This window comes from Carassius auratus, chromosome 20, assembly GCF_003368295.1.
Source record: "Carassius auratus strain Wakin chromosome 20, ASM336829v1, whole genome shotgun sequence".
NCBI lineage: Eukaryota > Metazoa > Chordata > Actinopteri > Cypriniformes > Cyprinidae > Carassius > Carassius auratus.
The window spans coordinates 16,417,698-16,445,457 of record NC_039262.1 but is presented as its reverse complement, the minus strand read 5'-3'; the positions used below and the strand labels follow the sequence as shown (position 1 = coordinate 16,445,457).

Below are 27,760 nucleotides of genomic sequence, written 5' to 3'. Positions count from 1 at the left end.
CTATGAAAAAACAAGCCTGAGGTTGAGTACATTTTCAGAAAATGTTTATTTTTGAGTGAAATATTGCTTGAAACATTTTAAATTGCAAACTGGTCACTATATATTCTGTGTACAATCATGCCTTCATTTGCTGGTGTTCGATTAATGTAACTAATGGATTAGAAAACAGTTTAATCTTTTTACCAGTGAATATTTAGAAACACCTTCACCAGAAATTCATCCTCTAAGAGCCCAGTAATAGAATACAACTGTATGGGCTTAATACGCTGATGTCTGTGTATCACAGGGCCTCAGCTGGTGTGTATGTTGTAAGTGGTGTCCCATGGGAGTTTGGCACTAATGCAGCTCCTCCACATGCTGCTGATTGGTGGGTTTTAGTTGGTTCTGAGCAGCCATTCTGAACACCCTGCATGCACTCAGTAATGACAGAGGTTAAGGGTCAACACTGAAGACACTGCCAAAGGATAGATGCAGTACAGCAGCAAGCTCAGCACGCTAAAATGAACACTATCCATTATTCTTTCTGATCGACTAAGGAGGTTCAGTCACATCTAAACACTATATTTGTGGTCAATATTTATGACCTATTTAGTGGATTTCTTGTCAGATTATTGTCAGATTTGGTTTGGATTCTGAGAGACCCTGTGACTGCTATAATAGCTCAAAAGATATGCTTAATATTGAAAGTTGTTTCTTCATGGCTTTTTTTTTTTCAATTTGTGAGAACTGTTACAAGTATCCTGCCAAAAGTGTGGTCTTAGAGACCACAAATAAAAAACACGAATAAATGCAAAAATATTATTATGCTTAGATTTTCTAACAGGTGTTACACTACTGAACATTATTTGTTTTCTTTTTTGCTTTTTCATTATTTTTGCTTAATGCTTTATTTTATTTTATTACAGTGTTTTATCATCAAACAGTAGAATATATATATATATATATGTAGTTTGGTGGGGTTTTTTCCAAAAAAAGTTATGCTGCTTAATATTTTCTTTGATATTTTTCAGGATTCTTCAGTGAAGGAAAACACAGCATTTATTATCATTACTGTTATCACATTTTTATATCATAGGGGTCTCTGAAATAAGGGGAAAAAAAGTAAAAGGAAAGAATATAATTTACACTAAACACATATTTCTGAACACTAAATTAATATAAATCAATAAGCCCCATGAAGCCATGGTTTACAGTGAATCTATAACAGCTAGGAGGTGATATAAATAACTATAACAGCTAACCCCCTCAGCTGTTGTAAATTCACTGTAAACCACGGCTTCACTGTCCTTATTGCTTTTATAAACAGTTATTCCATATACGTAGTAAGGTTTCACAGAATAAAACAGAACAAATAAAGTGTAATGGTATAAATAATAAGAAAAAAAATATTCTTCCACCAAACTATGTAGTTCCTCAGAAACTTTTGGAAAAGTTTTGGTTCCAACACACAGAAGTAAACAAAGGTGTATGTTTGTAGTGTAATTCACAACAGCTTCGAACATGGCTCAACCAACAGAATCAAGGACCAGAAGTATCCATTTTATAATAAACAATTGTTTTGTACAGAAAATCCAAAATAGTCATAGTCCAAATGTCAGTCATATAAAAGATTTATCAGTGTTATTAATAGAATATTCTACTTATGCGTATGAAACGTATAATCAAACATAAAAGTTAGTTGAAACACAGTGGTTGAGACAGCTCATCAGTCTGATCAGCTGTAGTTTCAGGTGTTCAGTCTGAGTGAGCCGAGCCGTTTGAATCCCACTGAGCCCAACAGCACAGATAAAAGACACCGAGAGCAAGTCGAGCTGAGTGACAGACAGACGAAGAGACACTATCAGTGACAAGGTTCACTGGGGGTAATGCTGGCAGCACGGAAGGACTAAAATAGAATAAAAGACTGCTTTTTAACAAGGGAATATTTTATAGGAAATCACAGGCACCTAAAATCAACAGAGAAAAAGAGAGCTGTCAGAAGAGCGGGAAGGGGCAGAAAGAGAAACAGGACGAGAGACAGAATGAGTGTCAAATTTCTCCCTGATGCATGTCCAGGTTGTCAAACAGGAAGCAAGGTTTGGATGTCACGGATCGCTCTGTGGGAGGATGTGACGGCTGATTCTCATGCAGTCAGTGTGTGCATTACTCTTTCTCTGTATGCTGGGAGAACTATGGGAGAGGTGTACATGCATATTTAATTTAACATACAGTTGGAATGCACATTTCTTGAGAGAAACAGTAATATTATAAATTGCAAAATAGAATTTAGGAATAAGAATATAATGTTGTCAACACAATCTATGATTCGACTAAGGGAAATATTTTTAGAGTAATCTCAATGCTTGTGTATGGCAATGGATCAGTATAATCTAATGCAGGTGTATAATGCTGTTTAGTTTTGGTGAACATGAAGAGAACAAAGAAAATCAATATTTGGGAGGACTTTATCATTGACCGCTCTCTCAGTCTATCAGAGATAAAGCAGGTTCAGTTTAATGAAAAATCCTATGCAACTTCTAAGAATGACTAGAAAGAACTACTTTCAATTGCATATATGAATTTAAATCAAAAGTGTGTGTTGTTTAAGGGGAAACTCAGGGAATTATATGCAAATGCATGCATTTATTAATTATACACAGTAAAATAAGCTCAACCTACATTACCTTAACTTCCCTAATAATGTTTTTGTTTTGTTTGTTTTTGAGAACAAAACATGATCACAATAACATTACATCTAATTGTAAACTGTAACATGAATGCAAAGTTTTATTGTAAAGTATGGCCCTGATTCCTTGTTTGGTTTTTGCAGGTTGTGTCTTGAGTGTGGCCACATTGTGCATCTGTTTCTCTCTCCAAAATCCTTTTCTCCTCTTTTATTCATAACCTGCAGGGAACAAACCACAGGGAGTCTCTATGTTCACAGACACTAAGGAAAAATAATGACAAAGAAAGAAAGACTGAGATACAGAGAGGGAGAGAGAGACCTATTCTGAGGTCTGAAGGGATTTTGCTCTTATTTGTTAGTGATTTGAGAGATACATAACAAACAAATCCAAAAAAGGGGAAAACAGAGAGACTGGTTCATTTGGTTTAAAAAGAAGGCATGGGAAGCTAAATTCTCCTTTTGCTGACAGATGTGAGAGCTGGCAGTTCAAACTGAATGCATTTATATTTGATCCAGAAAAAAAAGAAACAGTCAAAATGTAATATTCACTTTAGAACACATCAAAACAGCAAAGCTCATAGCATTTCAAACTGACATCCAGATATTCACATCCACAGCATTAAGACAATTGTCGGGCTTTGGAAGAGGTTCCAAATATTAAAAATGGGTTTACTTAATCTGAAATTAAAGTTGGTTAACTGGTAATTAGCAATAGTGCACATTAGTGATTGGTACGTGCTTCGCAAAGCTTCATAATATTTTGCGTTTCCAAACAATGGGATACAGTGTGTCCACTGACCTTCCATTGCTTTGTTTATGCAATAACTATTTGAAAATTAAATGGTTTGGAGATATAGTATAAGCTAAGTGATCTCAAGGAAGCTATAAACCTTCGTCTAATTAATTGTAACATTTTATTTTTGCATAGTAACGCTACACACAAACATAAAATAATTAGCGACATATAAACCAAACTACACAAAGATGTGAAAAATGTAAAACACTACTGTTGTGTGTCCTTGCAGTGCATTGCAGTGAAGAACAGGAGTCTTTCATAGCTCTCGCACATACATGCATATGCACATACTGTATATACTGTATTTACTGTATGTACAACTGATGAATTTTCCATCTATATATCTATATTGAACACGCGGGCAAGCTTTATTTATAAAGCACTTTGTGCAATATAGATACAACAGAATTGCAAGTGAACAAATGTTTTGACACATGATCGCTGTGTGTAGGTCATCAGTAAATGTGTGGCATTAAAATGCCAGTTTCCCAAATTAAACAAAAGAAATGTTAGTTTTGAATGATGTGTGCAATGTACAGAACTGTGTTTAGAGCTTTGCTAAGTTTAAAGCATGTCATGTGATTATAGTTTTGCAGACTTGGTCTAAAGATTAGGTATACGAGTGAATGGTTTCTCTAAGTGGGCCTCTCTATCGCAGTTACATGTTCATGTGACGTTACATTAAGCATTGTGGTTAAAACAAGTGATTTTAAGCAGAAACACAGTTAGCAGCAAAAGAGAAGTTATTTCACTATATGTGCACACACTGAAAGAGCACTGTTTCTGAGCACTGTCAGAGAAGCGCGCACGTGAAGGCAGTTCTTATAAAGCACAAGAGCATTGTGTTCATTTTTAACACTTTACAGGCCTTAAACTGTTAAATACACACTTGTATGTGTCAAAATACCCGTCTTTTCAAGTAACCTCATAAACATAGTAATTTAGGATAAGTTAGTTTTGGTAATATTATTTAGTAATAAGTGAAAACAAATATCTGAGAAAGAAAACACATGTGTAACAGTATATTGGATCCGTGCAGCTCTTAAAGTGACAGCAGTCTAATATTCCTACTGTCTGTCATTCATGTGAATCAAACAGCAACAAAGAGGAAATCTCTAACTGCTCTTGATAAAATAAATAAGAATTCAGTAAATTTAGGTTAGTATACATTTTTTGTGATACTGACGCTGGTGACAAGAATTATGAAATGTATATGGTATCAAAAATGTTGATATAATAAAGACCTTATTTAAAGCAAAAATAAATATATTTTTATATATATTGTTATCGTGAAATAAAATTACTCATATTGATATATAAGTTTAGTCATATCACCCATCTTTACATACTGGTAACAGAAAATTCCCTGATTTCTAATTTCTATGTGCAATGCTACATCAACAACATGAAAAGTATTCAAATGCATTCAATAAACTTCTGTTTATTTAAATTGATTGCACATGATTAAATCAGATTTCATTATTTCATTTTAATTAAGTAAATTGAGCAAGCAGCAAATTTATGTTAATTAAATAAATGCAGTATGAACATCTGTTTGTTTATTCCGGTCCTGATTCACAGGCTAGGTTGATTTTGTCACCCAGGGCATAAGGGCTAATGTCTTCTTCTTTTTTTTTAATTTTTTTTTTTACAAAATTCTAACCTTTATTGTTGAACCTGAGTGGTCTGTGCTGAGACACGATTAAAGCCAGACAGGCTGTTGCACACGGCTGTCACAGTGTCTGAGGGTGATCACAATAACAATGTCTGGGAGTCACCGAGGCCAGAAGTAATAAAGGAGTGTGTCCATTTCTCTCTCTCTTTCTCCTTCGTGCCTTCCAGGTCAGAATTGAGTCCTAATTAAGGGAGAGGAAAGATAGTCTCAGTCTTTATTGCTGGACACACTCTGAAATGAACCCTTTTAAAACCTAATAGGGTCTTTTCACACAGCATTGCACACACTTGATTTAGAAAAATGGTTGTGAGTGTGAGTTTTTCACCCAGTTTGTATGAACGCTGGTGCTTATTGATGACGAAAGACTTCTTTATTACAAGAGCTCCCATCTGAAAACCTCAAGTGCAGTCAGAAAGCACACAAAATAGCCTCTTTATAGCGCATGAAACATAGAATTCACAGAGGAAACCACTGTTTATCAGCTAACCTTGAACATAATAGATACTCTTGAACCCCAGCTATCTGAAGAAATGAATGAACCATGAACTTGGTGCAGATTCATAGTTATTCTAAGCATTTAGCAAAACAAAGTCAATATGGGTGAAATATCTAAATAAATTTCAGCTAAAAATTAATATAAAGAATATGCTATATGGCACTAGCTTCTAATTTGCATAATAAATTATTTAACATGCATAGGCTGAATAATAAAATGTAGGTAATCTTAGCAAAAACAGTCAAGACTCCTTCAGTATCTAGCAAAAGAACCTGACACAAGAAACCATAAATCAAAAATAATGAGAATGGTACATGATAAAGAATAAAAATTCTGCTTTTTCGCAGAGAACATTCTTAAGATCAGCTCAGATGTACACTTCATTCATTGATTCGATGTTGTACAGAATATTTTTCTTCACTATACATATGTGCATACATTATACTGTTAAAAAATTGGGCAACAACATGTATACTTTTATGAATTAAAAATCATTCAAACGTGACAGGATGAAAAATATTTATATTCAAATAAACGCTGTTCTTTTGAACTTTCTATTAATCAGGGAATCCAGAAAAAAATTAGTAATGTTTCCACAAACACATTAAGTAGCACAACTATTTAAAAATTTTTATCAAAATAAGAGATGTTCCATAAGCAGCAAATCAGAATATAAGATTGATTTCTGAAAAATCATGTGACACTGAAGACTGGAGTTATTATGCAGGAAATTCAGCTTTGCAATCACAGGAATGAATTACATTTTAAAATAGAACAAATAAAGTGCATAAGCGACTTTTGAACTGTAGTATACATGAGCAAATGTATGCATTTGTGTGTCAGTGGGTGAAAGAATGTTCTATCCACGTTGCTCGTGTGTGTCAGTCTGCACGGTCACCTTATCCATTTCTTATAATTGAAAATGACACATGGAGACCAGTTCTCTGATGTCAGTGTAACTTCCCTGTCCTTCACACTGTGCCTGGTCACAATGTGATCAATTTGCTGACATACTTCCTGTAACTGGTTCATCCAAAGCCAGAATGTCTGCTTCACTTAAAGGGATAGTTCATGTTCCTTATGTCTACTTTAGATAAGAAGGGAAGTTACTGCTCACACCTGTTATTTCCCACCCAGGGGTTATTGCACTGGAAATTGCAACTGTATGCAGTATAAAAACCAAGAAATGCATCAAACACTTGCAGCAACTAATGTGACCTTTGGAACTGTCAGTGTTATTTTAATGACATAGCGAGAATTGATAGTGACTTCTCCTTGGTGTGTGCATGACATTACACACACCAACTATCTAAATAATAAAAAAAAAACATCTAAAAAAAGCCCAAATGTGATATTTTAGCTTGAACTTTCTCTTTTGGCAACATAAAACATGAAATTTCACTTTTAATGAAAGCCAGTGAAAACTCTGACCTTCATCAAGTCAACTGCACACTTGAGAGACAACACCAGCCTCCAATGAATATTCATCAGACCAGTACAAAAACAGTTCATTATTCACTTGTTAGTATGCTGTACTAGAATCTGCTCCCCTTTGAGTTAAAAATATTTAATTAATTTCACTGTTGTTTTGTATGGACGCACAAAAGTTTAATCTTTTTTTTTTAAACTGTGTTTCAAACACTTAATAATTGGAAAAAATGTGAATTTCTAAATGTGAATTCTGTTTGAATATATTTTAAAATGTAATTTATTCCTGATGACGAAGCTGAATTTTCAGCAACATTACCCTAGGATTAAGTAATTTCAGAAATCATTCTAATATGCTAATTTGCTGCTCAAGAAACATTTTTATCAAACTTGAAAGAGTTGAGCTGCTGAAGACCGTTTTGTGGGAACCATGACACACCTTTTTGTTTGATGAATTCAATAGAACAACATTTATTTAAAATGAAAATCTTTTGTAACATTACAAATGAAGAGTGCCGATCTATCGATCACTTTTGATCAATTTAGTGTGTCCTTGCCAATTAAAAGCATACATTTCTTTGTTTTGAATCCCAATGACTTTTATTCATACAAAAACAGACTTTTTTATGTGTTCATCTGATGAAAACAAATGCATACAGAGTGAGTAAATATCAATACAATTTTTACACTTTACTCTTCCTTTAAAAAAGTGTAACTGAAATCTTGAATCATCCTCAAGAATGATTCTATATAATATTCATTTTGTGAGAAATTTTGCCAGTAGACCAAAAACCTTTTTTTTGTCATGTTTTCAACAATTAACCCTTGTGCACTTGATCCTCTTTGAAATACAAAGCACTGCTAGAAAGACAGAAAGCCATTACAGATCAAATCATGAACATTTAATCTGGGAGCTAAATTCCCAAGACACAACTGTTGATTTGAATAATTCATTATGCTAATTGTCTTGGTTTTTAGTAAATATACATAATCTCAGCAACACAAGACTGATTTCCTCCAGCTGTATGCCTAGCACACAGTTTAAGTGGAAAAGGGATGTTTTGGCCCCAGAGTGCCTCATGAACTTCACATCTCACACGTCAGAATGACCTCAGGCTCCTGCCTGTCACCGCTGATGTGACACGGGCTGTCTCAGAAAACCACTGCCCTCTTTCCATACAGAGCCCTAAATTCTTCCTCCTCCTGACAGAACAAAAGCTGACAGGACCAGCCAACTGATTCAGTTATTACAGCATAAATGGATGAAGTGTGATTTGGAGTCAGTGGAAGTGTTAAAGTTGGAACTGTGATTTTATTTGCACAGCGTGGCCGGCTGTCTCTCCGAGCCTGACCAAGTTTCAACACATTTCATAAAGCCAGTCAACCTTGAACCGTTCAGTGGTAACATCTATGAGATCTAATTGGATTTTCTTACACACACAAGGAAAAAGTGAGAAAAATATATTTTTACAGTAACCAGACTGTTATCAATATGGGGTCAATATTAGACAAGGATCCTATATAATAGCCTACACGCTCCAGGAAATTCCTAATTAGAATGAACTGTTATTAAAAATACAGATGAATATCTCAAAAAATGCAGAGACAACTAAAAGCTAACTATATTAACAATAAAGCAAATAGAATTGCATTATCTATCTATCTATCTATCTATCTATCTATCTATCTATCTATCTATCTATCTATCTATCTATCTATCTATCTATCACTTAACTGGTAAAATAGGTTGTTTCATTGCATGAACAGCAGCACTGATGCAGTTGTAGTCAGTAAATGTAAACAGAGAAAAACGAAGGTAGGCTACTCACTTTCATGCTTGGACGTTCCCCATGTGTGCCGCGGAACTCCGGGACTTTTGATTATTGCTCTCCCGGCGGATTTTAACGCATCCATGCTGGAAGGTGTCTGCAGAGCAGGTGCAGAGCTCTTCTTTGGTGCTCACTGTGGGAATGGGGAAAGTAGAGTAGCATGCAGCGAGTAATGGAGCGAGTGGACACGAGCAGCCTATAGACACCAGCTCACAGTCCTGTATCTGTACAGTAACATTAACCCTTCACTGCCTGACTGACTGACGGAGATCCACGAGCTGTTCCCTTCACACACAACCGCTGACATTTCATGACTGATCAAATGAGAAGAACAGTCCTTCGAACTTGGAGCGAACATATGGTCATTTTGTGACCAACGAAAACAAAGATTTTAACAATGTAATTTAGGCTATATCGGTTTACGCATTATTTAGTTATCTATTTATTTGGATCAAAAACATATTTGAACTTGTGTCTCACGTGTTGTGTGTCAACCCTGTTACCAGTTTCCTCTTATTAAATTTTCCAAAAAACTACATCATAGTTTTAAGAAAATAAATGTTTCTCTCATTTTTATTAGGCTACTTTATGTATTGTAGCTACTGGATGATCTGAAATAGTCAACCCTGTTAAAATGATAACGTGTAGTAAACAACTTTTCACAGCTGAATATATATCTGTTGTGCCCCCATGATGTCATGCATATTGTATAACAGCCATCATAATTCCCATTCCCATCCATTCAATGAAAAAAAAAAAAAAACTCATGATAACATTATCATAGTTTCAGTACATGAACAATTGCTTTCAATGAGCAATTGTTTTCTCCTTTCTTATATTATATGTTTACGTTATAGTTATGTACAATCAATGACCAATGCTGATTGGTTGTACATTCTTTTTTTCTCTCGTTTTGTCGTTTGTTTTGTTAGGTTTGCAAGAAATGGACGATTTTGAACAGTCAACCCTGTTACTTTGATTTATAACATTTGACTACTGAAAACTGAATATTTGTTAAAAAAAAAAAAAAAAAAAAACTCCTGGTAGTTTCATGACCTTGAGCACTGTATTTTTTACTGTTAAATTACTGTTCTGAAACAATTTCCAATAAACAATAAAATATTATCATCAACAAATAAAGCATCTTCACATTGTGCCCCTAAAACTTTTTTATGGTCTGGTTTCGTTAGTTAACTTATTCTGTTAAAGTTCTGAAAGGTTTCAAAGAACAGCTTTTAAACATGAACATATATAAAAACATATATAACTAAACATATTAAACATATATAACTCTGAACTTCTTGGATTTCCTATTGGACTCCAGATTCAGCAGGAACAGAATAATTGAAAAAGTGTGTTTTTAGAGGTGTAGCGCCCTCTGTCTGTGTCTTATAGAAATGGTGAGATAGAGGTTTAAATAGAATTTACATAAAATAACATCCCACCAAAAAATGAAAATGAAAAATATTGAACAAACGAGAATGAAACAAAGCAGTCTCCGTTCTCCCAGTCAACGTTCAATACAAATCTTTTTTATTGACATACTGTTCCATTCATTGTTTCCAATCTGCAGTGCAGCTATGAAGGTTCATCTTTGGAAACTCCTGGAGGTCTTTTACACTTTAAACAGGGTTATCCTCTGCTCATTTTTTGAATAGGAAAGAGGGGGAAAGTTTGTATAAGAGGCCTGATCTAGCATTCTGAGTTCCTCCATTGATACTGAATGTCAAAATACCAGGAGTCTAGACATTATACAACTGTTGGCTCTGGGGTACCAATACAAGGAATTAATTAGTAAGCTGAAACTGTCAGTGTAGATGTTTGAGATAAGGTGCTCTCTTTAGTTAACAGGCTTGATTCAAAAACAAAAACCTTTACTGCAGAAATAAAGATCTGCAAGTGAACAGAGGGAAACAAGATCCTCAGTTTTCGGAGCAACATGATGTTTATGTTCCCTAAAATCAGCAGTTTTAACCTAAGATTATCATAATCAGGACATATTAAAAACAGTATAATACGGAAGGCTAATTCTAGACAGATTTTGCTACTCTTTTGTGAAAATGCAACAGTTTGCAAATTGCATAATCCAAATGAATGGAGGGAAAAGCCCATTACCCAAGTTAGCATTAGCCTGCAGAACAAGACTTACTGCATTTCACCATGTTGCTAGTCACATAATATGTCAAGGTAGCAACTGTGGCAGAATTAACCATGCTATTAATCCGTACTTTAATTATTTTGCCTTTTTCCCCCCTATGGATAAATTGGGGGATACGAACCATACGGTCATTAGATAAAAGGGTACAGCTAAAAGAAAAGCTAACTGAATAAATTAAACAGACCAGCATCCAAACAGGCACTGTTTCCTATAGAACACAGTATAAAATTGATTAGCACTCCTCAAACTCGTTGACAAACATGCGCTTGGTCATTTGAGTTTAAATGATCGTCTTTAATCCACTCCGTAGCATTTTGGCAGCAGCCCTGGCCTCTCATCTTCAGCTCTCCCTCTCTTTTTTCTTGCACGCTCTCTGTGTGTTGGTTTCCATGTCGCTGGCTCTCTGTGTTTGCAGGCAGAGGCTGGAAGCACCCAGTGGGAGTGTAGGTGGGCCGTGGAAGCAGTGGTTTGCCAGGATTTGCTCAGACGCTGTCTATCTCAGGAACTGACACGGGGTCGGTGCTCCCTGCCTGGTGAGAGGCGCACCGAGGTTCACAGGGCTGGCTGAGCGATTCTGCAGACAGGCTCTTGCTAGACAGAATACTGCTAAGACTCGGCTTCCGGCTGTCCCGTGGCTGGGTCTCGATCTCCACACGGACCTCAATATTAGTCCCTTCCCTGCTGTAAACAACAACAATAAAAAAAAACTTTAGGAAAAAAATAATAAGGAAATGATGGTGTGATTTATGCTCATTTTTTAAAACCCTATCTGATCACTTAAACATTTCACATGCAATAACACATATTTACATGATTATGAGCTATATTAAAAAACACATATTTCTGAGGAGATACTGTATAAATATCAGGGCCATATTCATATCATTATGAAATTGGAAATCCTGAATAAAAGAACTAAATATTTGTAAAAAGAAAAAAAAATTTTTGGCATAATATCTTATTATAATTTCAGCGAAAAATTAAAATGTCGTTCAAAAGTTTGGGGTCAGTATTTATTTGTATTTTTTTAACAAATGAAAACTTTTATGCATCAAAAGTGACAGTAGCGTTTATAATATTACTAAAGATTCATGTTACCTTCTATACATCAAAGAATCCTGGAAAGTAAATAAAATAAAATATGAAGCAGCACAACTGTGCACAGCATTGGAAATAATAAGAAACATTTCTTCAGCATCAAATCAGCATGTAATGATTTCTGAAGGATCATGTGACACTGAAGACTGGAGTAATGATGCTAAAAATTCAGCTTTGCATCACAGGAATAAATTAAATTTTTAGAATTTATTAGAACATAAACTAACATTTTACAATTTTACTGTTTTACTGTATTTTTATTGAAATACCTGCTGCCTTCGCAAAGATAAGATACTTATCTTACCCCAAACTTTTGAATAGTATTGTATAGATTTTAACAGAACTGCTTCAATACTTGAATAATATAAAATAATAATAAAAAATTCATGAAATTAGCTGACCTCAGAGCGAATGTTTGTGTGCTGCTGAAGGCACACTCCTCAGCTACATCCACGTCATCTGACTGAACAACCTGCACTTTGCTATCAACATATCCATCATGAGGAGGTTCAACTAAGCCCTTTTCTCCAGACTGGACCACACTGGTGCTGGGAAGCGGCATCACTTCCTCCACGTTCACACTCACTTCCTGTACGCCTCCGTCAGATAGAGCTGGGTTGGTCTGACCAGTCCAATGATCACTGACTACATGAGAAAATAGAAGATCTTCAAGAGAAGTTTAAATGTCATCAGATCAGGCCAAACTGTGAGCTTAATATTACAAAACTAATCTTTCTGCACTACAGTTACAATGTTTCAGATACAAACTTGTACTGAGTAATTAGCAATACAGTAGGATTGTTTTATTGCAAACAGTGTCGTGAGTAATGTACAGTATTAAAAAAAGTATTTATAATCTAAAGCTACAACTAGTAAGCTACACATATTACTAACATGTAGCTGACTACAGAGAATTGGTTAAACTACAGTAAAGATACGCTTAAAAGTAGTTAGTTAAAATTAAAAACCTCCTAGTAAAGTAGCTAACCACAGTAAATATTTTTAAGGTGGTTAAACTACAGAAAAGATACTAGATTATAGACATTAGATTACAAACAGTTAGCTACACTAAAAGCTAGCAAAAATAACTACCTACAAGAAGCTGTTCAGTGTGGTTAAACTACAGCAAAGATACTCTTAAAATGAGTTATTACACTAAAAACTCCTAGTAAGAAGTAGCTAACTACAGCAAATCTGTTTAAGGTGGTTATACTACAACAAAGATGATCTTAGAAGTAGTTAGTTACACTTAAAAACTCCTAGTAAAAATAGCTAAGTAAATCTATTAAATCTATTGAAATCTTATTTACAGAAAATATACTCTTACAAGCTTCACTTTAGCTAGAATAAAACTACAAAGAAGCTGTTCAGTGTGGTTAAACTGTTAATACTCTTAAAACTACTACACTATAACACTAAAAAACTTAAAACTTAGTAAGAAGTACTACAGTGAATCTATTAAAAGTAGTTCAACTACAGTAAAGCAACTCAACTACAGTACTAGTAATAGCCAACTTCACTGAAGCTATGTATAGGACAGTGATGCGCAAGTTGATCCAAAATGAGCGGGTGCCTGCGGTTACGAGTCATCCAAAAATATTTTTTAATGATATTCGGGTCGCGGTCGGTCGGGTCGTTAATTTATATAGTACTAGACACAGTTTTGAAATACATAGGCGTACACTTTATTGGTTGAATAACTGACGCGAAGATGACGCATGAGCTGGTGGAAATTTTGATTCTAAGAGATTCGTTCATTTTCAGTTAGTTCACCAAAATGATTTGTTCAGATTTCCTGATTTCACTGATTCGTTCACTGACCATTTCTTCATGTTACACGAAATACGCTACAGCAAGTAAAAAAAGAGTGTCTTATGTGTTATGTCTTAAGTCAACGAACATATTCACTTGTGACAGAAACTGATTTGGCTTTATTAAAATGTGTGCATAATCACATTCAATAAATAAAGTCTAAATAAGTTGTTCAGATGAACAAAGCACGAGATTTTCGTACATAATTATTTTAATTGTTTGGTCAGATAGTTCATATATTATATATTCACATTCATAAATCGGGGATTAAATATGGAGTTATGTTCTGTATGCTAAATATCCAAACAAGCGTATGTGCACAGTAGGCTACTGCGCTTTGTGAGATTGAAATGCTAAATTGCCGACTAACCTGGTATACTCTCATTCATTTCAGTCACGAACGACATGTACCAGTTCATTCATCGTTCATGAACGAAAAGATCTCTCGATCTCATTCAGACTCATGAAACTCGTTCAGTGAAGGGTGTATTCGTTCACTACATTCAACAAATCACATGCCCGTCACATCTCATACTTGAAGGCTATTGGCTCGAGGTTGAGTAATTCTTTGACAGGATGAAACGGTTCACAGATACCCTCATTATATATTGCAGCTCGCGCATGCAATGCAATAGCGCTACGATGAGCATTTACTACTTTTAAAAAACGCGGTTCAGGAAGCGGGTCTGGTACAATATTTTCTTTTTCTTTTTTTGTGGTCCGAGTTGCGGGCGGGTTTGTTGAAAACGTCGGTCGGGTGCGGGTTGTTTATACACTGACCCGCGCATCACTGGTATAGGAGGAAATATCTTTCTGTATACTCTAATATCTGTATTATATTATCTCTGTATAATTGTATCAGCCATATCAGGCACAAAAATAGGAATCTCAGTATTAAATGGCTAGTTAAATACCTTCTCATTTCTACCTTCTAAAAAAGCGATATGTCTAATGCAACTTAACTACTGTCAGGCTACTGAAAAAATACATTTACACAATTAGCAGTGGCACAACATTTAAGTTAACTGTAAATGTATATTCATATAGGAAAACTTGAGGAAGTTGGACTCACAGTTGGCCAGATCTTCCAGCTGTATGTTCCGTACTTCAGGAGGGTCAGTTTGTGGCCTGCACCAGCCATTACGACACAACGACATGGGAACAACCCCGTAGACGTACGTCAACATAAGAGGCACCCCCACCCCTTCAAGCACAAAAAATTTACTTAGAATTATTTATAAGGTATCAAAAGATTTTCATGATTATTAATTACAGAACAAAATGTATAAGTAGCTATACAAGAATACATAATGAATTACTCAAATCACCGACATATTTAGCTCAAAAGTGAACTTATTTTCAGATGAATTATGTTGAACAAGGAAAAGGGGCAAGAATGCACATAATAGCAACATAAATACACAGAGGCATAATGCTAGCAGCAAAGACAAGGTCAACGCACAATAAGAGAGACAAAAGGCCATGATCCTCCTGGTTCTGGATAGGAACAGAGTGGCATTGTTGATGGGGACATTGAAGGGGACAAGGCCCCTCTGTGGCTCTCCTGAGGAGAGGTCAGAGCTGCAGAACAGACAGGGCTATTCAGAGGGGAGAATGAGAGGGAACACAGGCTTTGGGTTTGCAAGGAGAGCACAGAGTAGTGAATGTGCTGCGCTCAGGACTTCACGCTATGCCATGGAGATCACTCTGACATTTTAGTTGCAGCCGGCTGCTGTAATCTTTCCCTCCCCGCTCTAGCTCTCACAGGAATGCCAAAGCAGAAGATAGATGAGTCATCAGAGATGACCGGGGCAGTTGCCGTGTGTATGTGCGTGCATGAATGAAACAGCTGCATGGACATAAATAAGCTTAAATGCATGCAAAATGGATGTTAAAGGATTAGTTCATCCCTCACAAAATATTGGTTATTTACCCTCAAGTTATACTAAAGCCATTTAAATTTTCTTGCTTTTGTGGAACATAAGAAACCTTTAATAATGGCCCAGTTGCTATTATCCATACAATTACAATTAATGGAGATTTTTAAGCTTTAAAAACGTTTAAGCTGTATAACAGATGCAATGAATGAAATGATGCAATGATGAATGAAATATCATAAACGCGGTCTTCCAAAGTCATATGATAGCTTTGTATGATTAATCGACTTAAGAATATGTTGCTATTCACCTGAATCATGATAAAAAAGATCTGGATTAACATAATTGTTCTTAAATTTCCAATGAATAATGTCTCTATTTAGCCTGTTTCTGCTTCAGATGACCATTTAGGCTTCACAGAAAAAGGTCGTACGGGTTTGAAATGATTTTTAAGGGTGTTTTTTTAAAGTTCTACCTTTCTTATTAAATGTCTCAACTGAGAGGCAAATTAGATTCATTTGTCTGAACTCATGCCAGAACAATCAATATGCTTATTTCAGCTTCTTTAAATTTACATAACCCAATAATACGACCACTAAAGTGCTCCTTGACTTCTTAATATCCCTATTCCGCACATTCAGTTATATAAACACAGACAGACTTTTAGTGACAGTAGTGAATATTGAAACGAAAGCTTTGTGCATTGTGTTAAACATATGCATAGCAGTATGTATAGAAGTAATAAGTACTAACCACAGTGTTTTACATGTTCATCATGTTATATGCAACCAGCAAGGTGGATGGATGATTTTCTTACCCACAGTAATGGCTGCTATGACTGGAGACACAAAAACAGACATCATGACCCCACTGGCCACTGTCAGATAATGTTTACTTCCTGAGATATTGTTTTTCTTACAGCGACCATGAACCTGGCAAGCAAACAGATACAAACTTAAAGTCTGTTCAGGCATACAAGCATAAAACGTAAAATGTCAAATGTCTTTTCACTTTATTTTTTCTCACAAATTTTAAATAATAACGATGTTCGTGGATAAACCATTTATAATAAACATTGTGATAATCCATGAAAGAATAAGAATTGTACATTTTGAGATCATGGTGATTTTAAAAAGGCAATATATCTGATGTTGGTTCTTGAGGTCCTGAAGAGCATAATGACATCCATGAAATAAGAGCAAAGTGAAACTCTCTCTCCCTATTTTGCAAACATTTTCTATATCACATTTACTGTCTGTTTGAAGGAGACAGGTCTGGTGGATTTACATAAATTTACATATATGCTTTCTGCAGCACTTTTCTTATAATGAGCAAACTGCCAAGGGCATGACCTTGTCTTATTATCATCCCAGAGCTATTTAATGGTCACTGGATGCATTTCATCAAAGAGAGGACAAAATAATGCAGCAAACTTTAGGTCTTTACCTTGCGGCCCATATAAATCGGGATGCCCACAATAATGACTGGTATGGCAATGCCTGCTATGAGTGAGATCACCACCGGAGCCCCGAGCAACATGCCGACCTGCCACAAAACCTTGCGGGTCTGCGACCACGGCTTCTTTCCCCAGAAAGTGCAGCCTGAAGGACTGTGAGGAAGATAAATTCAAGTATTTTATATACACTCACACAGCTGTGGCATGTAAATGATATGAGGTTAAAGATAAGACAAGGAATATTAGCCAATAAAAGCCAGACACACACACATACTGTCTCATTGAATCAATATTTTATGGTCTCACCCTCGATTAGTCTCATGCACCGCCTGGGTGAATTACAATCCTCTATGGTCAATGTCACTTCCTGTTCTGTTCAGTGTGGTTAAATATTAAAGGCTACTATCTTAAAGGGATAGTTCACCCAAAATGATAATTCTGTTATTAATTACTCAACCTCATGTCATTTCAAACCTACAAGTCCTTCATTCAACACAAATTAAGATTTTTTTTTATAAAAGGCAGTAAGGACAAAACTTTGCGCACAAAAGCTATTCTCATAGCTTCATAAAATTATGGTACAACCACTGATGTCACATAGACTATTTTAACGATGTCCTCACTATCTTTCTGGGCCTTGAGTGTGGTAGTTACATTGCTGTCTACGAGGGTCAGAAAGCTCTAGATTTCATCAAAAATATCGTTATTTGTGTTCTGAAAAATAAAAATTAATTAAAGTAAATACACTTATCTCAATGCTTCAAATGTCGCCTTTTTGTTGGAAAAAAGGACTTTAATACAAATGTGGTGTCACATGACAAAATTTGACATGTGTTGTATTGTCTTAAAGGCATAGTTCACCCAAAAATAAAAACCTTTAGTCACCGTCATGTCTTTTCAAACTTGTGTGACTTTATTTCTATTGTGAAACATAAAGAATATATTTTCTCTTTTTTGGCATTTTTGCCTGTATTATGATAGGACAGTTTATATCTGACAGGAAGTGAAGTGGGAGAGAGAGGGGGGCGGGATCGGGAAAGGTCCTCGAGCCAGGATTCAAACTCAGGACACCCGTAGCACTATATTTTGAAAACATGAAAATCAAAGGTTTCAAAACAACACTGACTCGCTGAAAAACATAAAAGATTAAAAAAAAACTCAGACATGTTTCAAAATATCTTCTTTTGTCTTCCTCAGAAGAAATAAAGGCACACAGGTTTAGACTGACATGAGGGTGAGTAAAGGAGAAAAGAGAATCATTTATGTATTCTGTCATTTCATAAAAATATTTCTCCGCCCGCCTGGAGCCTAGCAGAATGAGATGTTCATTAAATTAAGAACCCTGCTTCTGGCAAATTATAAGGGTTGGGTTGCACGGAAAGGGAAATGTGAACAGAGATTTGTACTGATTAATTGATGAAAGTCGGTGCTGGCTAGCATCCAAGAATGGCAAAATCTAGCAGAACTCAGCTTTAGTGCATCGATAGCTCAGTGAAACGGGTAGCAAAAGTCACTATTTTAAAGATCAGACTTCTGAAATGGCTCAGCTTCTGCAAGACTTGATTAAGAGTAATCGAGCAAATCTGATCATCTGTAATGTTCATGAAGTCGGCTACACAAGCAACTCGGCACAAACTCAGAATTGTAGGGCCAGAAAAACATATCTGACATTCTTGTGCTGCAGAATTACCTGTTTAGCTTGGACTGAATGTGTCCGAGAGTAGCTTAATAACAGATCACAGACTCTGCTGGTGACTACTGGTGATGAATGTGGGCTAAGTGCTTGCAGACAAATGTCCTATATTTGTCAGTGAAAGCTCTGCACACTGAATAAATGATCTAATTCTGCAATTAGAGATCATACAGTTGTCTACAATAACTTAATCAAATAATAAATGCACGCAGGTTTAAAAGCAATAAGAGTTTCATTTACGCACACCCACAGACCAAATTGATGACCAGACCTTAGCCATTAATCAAAGATCTGGCTACGTGCAACTACTCTAACTGTAACTTGATGACTGGGTGTATTGTGTGTGTGTGTGTGTGTGTGTGTGTGTGTACCTGAGGTAGTGCACATCAGTTATCTCCTGCATGCACAGCCAACAGAACTGACAAGCACAGACTGTACAGTTCATTCTGTTGCAGCTGCCATCATTAGTCTTCATGATGTAGGCACCACAACGTGGACAGGGCTTGATCTCCTCTGCATCTTCAAGAATAAAAGCAGAGCAAACATCTTAGCCGGTGGACACCAAACAGGTATTAGGTTAGACCCTCAATGTTTATGCCTTACCACCAGGCTCCTCGTTGAAGACGTAGAGCGTGGAAACATCATTGGCTCCTGACGTGTGGCGAGCGCGCTGACGCCTGGCTTGGTCACAAGTCTGATCTGGGTGCCACAGCTGGCGGCAGTGGTAGCAGAACTCGGTTTCACAGCCTTCCCGACCACAGCTCAGCTTGGGACACTCGGCACAGCCATAAGCTATCACTGCATAGCTAATGAATTGTAGAAATAAAAGGAGATTAATTAATTAATATTTACATTTATATTTAGATTTGACCCTGGACCACAAAACGAGTCATAGGTAGCATGGTTGATAAAACATTTTATGGGTCGAAATTATAAATTTTTCTTTTATGCCAAAAATCATTAGGATATTAAGTGAAGAATGAAGATATTTTGTAAATTTCCTACTGTCAATATATCAAAACCTAATTTTGGATGAGTAATATGCATTGCTAAAAACTTAATCTGGACAACTTTAAAGGCAATTTTATCAATATTTAGATTTTTTACAACCTTTCTTAAATATATACATATAAATATACACAGTACACACACACATATATTATGTAAACACTAAGTTTTATTTTGCACGTGATTAATTGTGATTAATCGATTTGACAGCACTAATTAAAAATAATTAATAAACATGAAAGCTCATGTGTGGGAACTTCTGGGTTTACCATATTTACCATTAATTTACCATTATTTATTTGGGAATATTGAACTATACAAAGTACATATAGTCACTATCCACAATATACTGTATATAGATTTTTTTGTATTGTGACACTACACTCTGTTACACCCCATTAATCAATATGTAAAACACATAATTGTATATTGTTATTATTTTGCACCACAGCCACAGTAGTAAAGAGAGGATGCTCTTGGGTCCATGTAGAGAGACTGCAGGTGATACCTAATACTATCTTGTTGACAAGAAATGGCAAACAGCCACGGGTTCCCATCACTAACCTGATCTGGTTACCATTAAGAAACATAACACAAGCCTAGAGGACTATACATAATGCACCACAGAGGAGCACGTGCTTCACGCTGCAGTGCGCGTGACACAACGATTCTAGCAAAAACCAGCTTCACATGGTTTTTAGCGGGTTGACACTAGTTTAGATGGGGGATCTACCTACTGGTTTGACTGGGGATGACCTAGTACACCATTTTTGTCAAGGTGATCAGAGCTGATACACCACCTTGGCTAAACTATGGAGAAACCATAGTCTGAGAAACTACAAGCAACCAGAAAAAGAACAAGACCACAACTTTTTTGAGACTTCCCCCCCCCCAGGAGTACTCATTCTATTCAAATTAAAACAATTTCTTCTCACTAGTAATTATGTTTCTTGCAAACAATTCCACTGAGTATGTCAGCAAAGTAATCTTAACCTACTGTGCCTAGAAAAAAATATACAGTATCGATACCATATGAGTTATTCCTAATCAGGTTTTTATGAACTGTCTGCTCACTTCAAGTTAATATTTAAACTCACAATCAAATCAAATAAAAATATTGACATTGTTAAATGTAATTTTTGGCAAATCTCAAAATGAATATCCATTTTCAGACCATACCTGAAAATCTTATGATGCTTAAACTCAATTGTACTGTAGCATTTAAAACAACTGATATAAAATGTTAGTTTTTAATTATAAAAAAATCTGTTATATTGTAATTATTTAATATGTTGTATTTACAAAATTGTCTAGAATTTTAATATTGGCCATAATGTAAAAATAATGATGTGCCAGTATCGGCCCTGGAATATTACTTCTATAATCTAACAATAAAATTCAAATTTATATTTCAACAATCTGCCATGATAAATTCTTTGCACTTTTTTTGTAACATTTTTAATTAAAATTACAGATTTGTGTTGAAATGCCAGAAATTATTATGACATTAAGATGTTTTAGACAGTAATATAATATGTTGTTATATTTTATAATATGTAATACAATAGTAATATGTCAAAATATGTAATAAAGTAATATAATATGTTGAGTGAAGTGGTAGATCAAATGGTTTAATAATATTCCTCAATAATGGTACCAACGTGTTGCTTCTGTACTCTTCTGTAAACTGTCTGGTTTGGGTTACACCACATTATTATTATTATTATTAATAATATTTTTACTAGTTTTTTCTTTAGTCTTACTGATCTAAATGTTATTTCTGTTATCATGTTATCATGGACCACAAAGGGTAAGGGTCATACATCAACTGAAAGCTGAATAAACATGTTTTCCATTGATGTATGTTTGTAAAGATTTGACAATATTTGGCCAAGATACAACTATTTGAAAATCAGGAATCTCAGGGTGCACAAAAATCTAAATACTGAGAAAATAACCTTTAAAGTTGACAAAACGAAGTCCTTAGCAATGCATATTACTATTCCGAAATAAAGTTTTTATATATCTATGGTAGGAAATGTACAAAATATCTTCATTGGAACATAGTGGATGTGCTTCATCATTGTGCTGCATTCAGTCATTTTTATGTTCTAACCTGCAATCTGGCGCCGGGCACCAGCGCGTGTCTGGGTCAGCAGCCAGAAAGCGGCGCAGCTGAAACTCTTCGAAGCGCTCTAGCAGTGCACCGTCATCCAGGATGGCACGGACATCGGGCAGAGCCAGAGCTTCAGGGCACTGTGGGCAGGCGATACCCACACGGCTCTCTGAGATCTCGATGCGTAGGTATTGGCGCAAACAGTCGGTGCAGGCACGGTGCTGGCAGGAGGACAAGCGAGGGAAGTGGGCGCGTGGTTGACTCAGGAGGCAGAGCGGGCACTCGACCAGGTGCTCCAGCAGCTGCTCCTGACTGGAGGAGGACAAGGACAGTACACCCATTGAGCCACTGCTCCCACACTCTGCACCTCCCTCGTCATCTCCCACTCCACCTCCTTCCCCTTTCCCAGGATCTCCTCCATCCCTACCGCCCTTTAATCCAACATCACTGTGAGCCGGGTCCTGAGAGGAAAGACAAAATTACTGAGGACAGTAATGAAAGTTAGGACTTTTTCTTAGTCTAATGAAGATAAGCCACACTGTATTTTAAACCTAGTCCAGAGCATTCAGAACCTCAGACTGAGCAGAAGTTTCACCTTCCAAGAGGACAGTGACCCTAAACACAGAGCAAGAGTGGCTTCTAGACAACTCTGTGAACGTCCTTGAGTGGCCCAGCCACAGCCTGAGCTTGAACCAAATCAAATATTTCTGGAAAACCCTGAAAAAAACTGAAAATGTGCGTCTGCCTCCATCCAACCTGACAGAGCTTGAGAGGTGAAGAGGTGAGGAGACGAATGGTAAAATAACTGCCAAATGAAGATGATCAAATCTCTTCACATCATTCCAAAAAAGATTTGAGGCTGTAATTGGTGCCAAAGGAGCGTCAACAAAGTATTGAGCAAAGGCTGTGAATACTTATGTACATGAGATTGTTTCCCCCTCATTTTTTTTTTATATAAATTTGCAAAGATGTCAAACATTGTCATTATGAGTATTGTTTGTAGAATTTTGAGGAAAATAATAAACTTTTTGGAAAAAGGCAGTAACTTAACAAAATGCGGAAAAAAGTGAAGTGCTCTCTGGATGCACTGTAGGTATGTTAACATTATTATTAAATAAAAATAAAAATAAAACAATTAAATATAAATAAATGTTTTTACTGTAAATTTAAATTAAATCCATAAAACCTAAAATGCTGCTACCATATTTTTTTTCAGTGTAGCTTGATGAAAATTGTGTGTTTTTATCTAATAATAAAATAACAGTCTACCCACTCTATTTCTTGCCAAAAGGAACAAGAAGACACTCCCAGTAAAACAAATTAGATAAAATGGTTCAGGGGAAGGGATATGAACATCATGGATATAATTCTTCCACTCATTTTGAACACTTTGGTGCCCCACTGAAAGTGGTCCATATGAAGGCCCAAATGTCCAGTGAAGGTAGATTTAATTTCATTGTATGGAGAAGAGCAGCTTGCACATTTTAATAAATATTTCCTTTGGTGTTCCGTCGGGACAAAGCCATACAAGTTTGACAGATGAGGACAGTTTAAAGTGAATGAATATGTGAACCGATTGGAATGACCAAATTTTAGACATGTGAGATTAAACTTTCTTTCTTTCTTTCTTTCTTTCTTTTTCTTTCTGTCTTTCTTTCTCGATCAACAATCTGAGGGGGCATGACTGACTGAGCGTGATGTTTCTGAAAAGAAGTAAGATGATAAAGTGTCTACCAGGTGAAATGAAGCATTACTCCAAGCTGCTTCCAGAATACAGAAATTAAACTGAAACGGGTTACAGAATAAATGTAGATGTGGTCTTACTTGTTCCACATGCTCATGCTCATTGGGTGTGAGAGTAATGGCCACTTCCTCCTTGTTCAAAGTCCCGGTGGGCTTCTCAATCTTGGGGTCAGATTTGGGCTTTCGGCTGAAGAAGCTGAGAAAACTGAGAGACTGTGACTGCTGCTTGGGTCTCTTCATTGTACAGAGCTGGACAGTCCAGCCAAAACAGCATGAGCGGATCGGGCCCCTTTTGTTTGTGTGTCTCTGTTTGTTGCTTATGGTCTGACGCTGAACACAGGCAGAGAGACCATTGTGAGAGAGTACGAAAATTTTCCACAACAGAGTTCCCTGATTAAGGTCATCATTGTTTTCTTCTCACATGAAATGTTTTCTGTTCCTTCAGTTACCCAAAATCACCACAAATGTTCATCCCTGAAAGGAAAAACATAAACAGATTTATGAGTTGTGAAAGTAAGATTGTTGCAGAAAACATCTCTCAGTGCACATCCACTTAAAACTTTGGGGTCAGTAAGATTTTTTAAATATTTTTTGAATTACATTTATTATGCTCACCAAGGCTGCATTTATTTGATTAAAAAGTATTATTAATTAAAAAATATTATTACAATTTTAAATAACTATTTTCTGTTTTAATATATTTTTACAAAATGTAATTTATTCCTGTGATTGCAAAGCTTACTTATCAGCTTTTTGCTGAAAATTATTCACCATTTGACATTTTACAAACTGAACTATATCCTAAATTAAACAAATATTTATTATAGAAAAGTGTATTCAAGTCACTGTATCAAAGAACTGAATTCTAATGAATTAATGAACAGATCTGGACAAAGATGAGCATCACATCATTGAAACCGCAAACAATTTATAAAAGAATCAGCCTTATAAACTATTTCCATCTTGTCCCTCAGTTCCAAGCCAGGTGTGACTGATTAATAAGCTACAAACAGATGTTTCCAAAGACCTTGATTATTTCCTGGCTTGTATTCCACCCACACACAAAGACACCTGTGTACTGCATGCTTTGACTGAGAGGGAGTTATTGTGTGCTATGGAGTAACGTAGCTCGTGGAACGGAGAAGTCTAAGCTCTATTTTATCCCGATACATGATCGTGTGAAATGAATCTCGCAACTGGACCACACACTATTACACTCATATCAACAGTCAACATGTAATGGAGAAGGAGGTGTCAGACAGACGATATATAGTCCAGACTGACTTCTTTTCCCTATGGAAGGATTCGGAGGCTCCAGTGTGGGGGTGGGGGTTTTTCTTTCAATTCTTAATGCAACCCTCTTTGAAAAGAAACACTCTTGTGGTGAACCAGACGTGAAGATGGACAGTGATGCACCTGGCAGACACCACACCAGCTAACATCATTACAGAGGAACATCACGTTCAAGCGTTTCAAAATTGAACAGACAAACTGTATCTAGCTTTAAAATCTGATCTCAGTTGACCAGTGCTAGTATTGTTTACTAGCACTAAAACTAAAACTATTAAAAAATGAAAACTGAAAGATGAAATAATATATAAATACTAGAGGGAAAACTTTCTAAATATTAGAATTACTTAACTGTTAATTACTTAACTTTAACTGGAATAAGAAGGCTAAATAGAATTATGTAATTTATAATGTAAGTTAATTTATTAACTAATAAAAATGACCAAAGCATAAAACAAAATGACTAACATTTAAACTACTGTAAACTAGTGAAAACGTGGAAACAGAAAATATACAAATAAAAAATGAATCAAAATATGATATATAAGTAGTACAATCGTACATAAACTATGCTAAAATAACACTGCATTTGACAAGCTGTTCAGCTCTTTTGCTGTCTAAGCATACAAACCACTAAATGATTCAAGAATTAAAAAAAAAAAGAAAGCACATAATCACGAGGATCGATCTCGTTCAGGCATTACAAAGACAGCTTTGACAGCTTTTGAGGTCTACCAGTAAATCTAAAAAACCTGTGAATTAAATTAAACATAAAAAAATAAATCATATTTAAAATTTATAATAATATTTAAAAAATAAAATATTAAGATGCTTGGTAAAAAGCAGTACTTTAAGCATTATGGTCATTAGAAAAAAAATGGTAATATGAGAAAATCAATGACTTATTCTTCTTGTCGTAATGGGTCTTCATAATAACTACATTTCTTACACTTAACCTTGCTAAAAACAATGTCGAGAAAAGTCTTAAGAAATACTTATTAAATCCCTCTGCAAAAAACCTAAAGATCCTGTAAAGATCAATATTTTGATCTCAGATAAGCAGCATCAGCCCCCTCTGGCAGCATTACGTAATTAAAGTGAGGGTCTGTTTCTTGTCTTAGACTGCCCCATTACTCAACAGAACAGAAACCAATAAAGAGGAAAGACATATAATACCAAGGTCATTCAACACGCTGACAAGCAGGGTTTTAAAATGCACTGGACCAACCGTTAAGCATGAAGAAAGGGCGTTATAATGAAGGCTGTGAGAATAAAAAGCTTGATTTTAATGCATTACATGACACATTTAAATTATTCCAGAATGCATCTGGACATTCTGCTTTAAAATTATGTTTTATAGCCAGGCAACATGGATAATCTAATTGCATATCATTATTATCTAATATAATACTCACCAGCAGTCTCTTGCATATATGGAAAATAAATCCTTTTATCATGTATATTGCAGTATCCCAGTGGGCCTCAGTGATGAGGCAAAGCTCAAATCTGTTTTATAGCTTCTCTGGCCATAGAGCAAAATCCTGTGGCTGAGATCTTTGGATTGGCTTCGGTGTGTTTTCTTTCTCTCCGTTCCCAGGACTATTCCTGGACATGCACTCAACAGTTTTCTTGTTTAACCACACTAAGCAAAGTTGGGCAACAACTTGGCAACCCAAAAATATCAAAGGCCGAATGTAATGTTATCATAGCTTTGTTTACAATTATATCAGGCTCTTCTGAAGAGGGAGGGGATCCCATTAACACCCTGACTGACTAATATAACTCTCATCAGCAAAGCATCGTGGCAATACCGTTTAGGACGCGATATGAGGACACACCTCCACATTTCTGGGCCACGAGCGCATCAGTGATCCGGCATTTACACCAACTGATACTTTAATGATACAGTACGGACCTTTATGATACATGTAGCTATTTACGTACAGAATCACATGCACGACCTCTAGATTATGCTGAAATATGTCTGTTTAGCTCTGCTTTAAATTTCATGAACTAAAATTCGTTGTCTAAGAACCGAATTTGTAATAATTAATCAGAAGGTCTGACCAGGGTAGAACAGCACTGCAGGGAGTGGCAAGGTTATTACGTATTGCCGTTCACCCCTGCCAAATAATATACTTGTATGCTTAAATTCCGCTTATAATAGACAGACGGAGGCAGAGAAAAACATCCTTTATCTAAAAGATAACGCACAATAATTTAAAGAAATCGGTCTCTTACCTCCCTCCGCTCAGTGCGTTATCAGCTCAGCACCACCGCGTGGCTCCTCCCACTGAACGGCTGAGGACGCGCAGGCTCTCGTGGCTCCTCCCACTGCTGTAAAACGTCGCCTATTTGCGTGTCTTTCAGCGTTTTCTGGACTCTGTGGTCCGAGAGATTCGCCGCATGACGTTGGCGAGGAGATCCCCCGAACCCCGAGGTTCCCTCCTCTGAGTCTGTACACCGGCGGCGCCTGCTGCTTGAGAGCTAGTAATGGCCTGCGGGAGAGAGAGAGAGCTGCCTACTGCAGTGATCCCAATCGATGGCATGACGTAGAATCACTTACACGAAACACATTTAATGCCATTTGGTAAAGAAACAGTACCCGTTTATCTGTTCT

The 27,760-nt window shown here is 36.2% G+C and overlaps 2 protein-coding genes across 5 annotated transcripts in view; both read right to left on the bottom strand.

Annotated features, from left to right (window-relative positions):
- The window catches only part of LOC113121052 (low density lipoprotein receptor adapter protein 1-B-like), a 35,232-nt gene extending 26,068 nt beyond the window's left edge, over positions 1-9,164 (bottom strand). For all 3 annotated transcript variants that reach the window (XM_026291277.1, XM_026291276.1, XM_026291278.1), the window contains exon 1: positions 8,890-9,164. In XM_026291277.1, the coding sequence (XP_026147062.1) occupies positions 8,890-8,974 (85 nt within the window). In that variant the 5' untranslated portion in view covers positions 8,975-9,164. The remainder of the gene's footprint in view (positions 1-8,889) is intronic.
- A 1,235-nt stretch (positions 9,165-10,399) lies between these two features.
- Positions 10,400-27,679, bottom strand: LOC113121051 (E3 ubiquitin-protein ligase RNF19B-like). Of its 2 annotated transcripts, none has more exons than XM_026291274.1 (10): positions 27,382-27,679; positions 23,932-24,324; positions 22,108-22,568; positions 19,587-19,789; positions 19,355-19,502; positions 17,281-17,443; positions 16,652-16,766; positions 15,030-15,161; positions 12,547-12,811; positions 10,400-11,728 (listed from the first exon to the last, which is right to left on the bottom strand). In XM_026291274.1, exons 2-10 carry the CDS (start codon positions 24,088-24,090, stop codon positions 11,530-11,532), a joined length of 1,845 nt encoding a protein of 614 aa, XP_026147059.1. In that variant the 5' UTR covers positions 24,091-24,324; positions 27,382-27,679; the 3' UTR covers positions 10,400-11,529. The 2 variants fall into 2 exon arrangements, with proteins under 2 accessions (XP_026147059.1, XP_026147060.1); XM_026291275.1 differs by having other exon boundaries at positions 12,547-12,790; positions 27,382-27,678.
- Between the last annotated feature and the right edge of the window lie 81 nt (positions 27,680-27,760).

Coding starts and splice junctions, on each gene's coding strand:
- LOC113121051 (XM_026291274.1), bottom strand. CDS start 24,090: ATGAAGAGACCCAAGCAGCAGTCACAGTCTCTCAGTTTTCTCAGCTTC. Junction 17,444..19,354: donor ACTGATGTGCACTACCTCAG/GTACACACACAC, acceptor TCTTCCTCACAG/TCCTTCAGGCTGCACTTTCT. Junction 16,767..17,280: donor CGATTTATATGGGCCGCAAG/GTAAAGACCTAA, acceptor TTTGCTTGCCAG/GTTCATGGTCGCTGTAAGAA.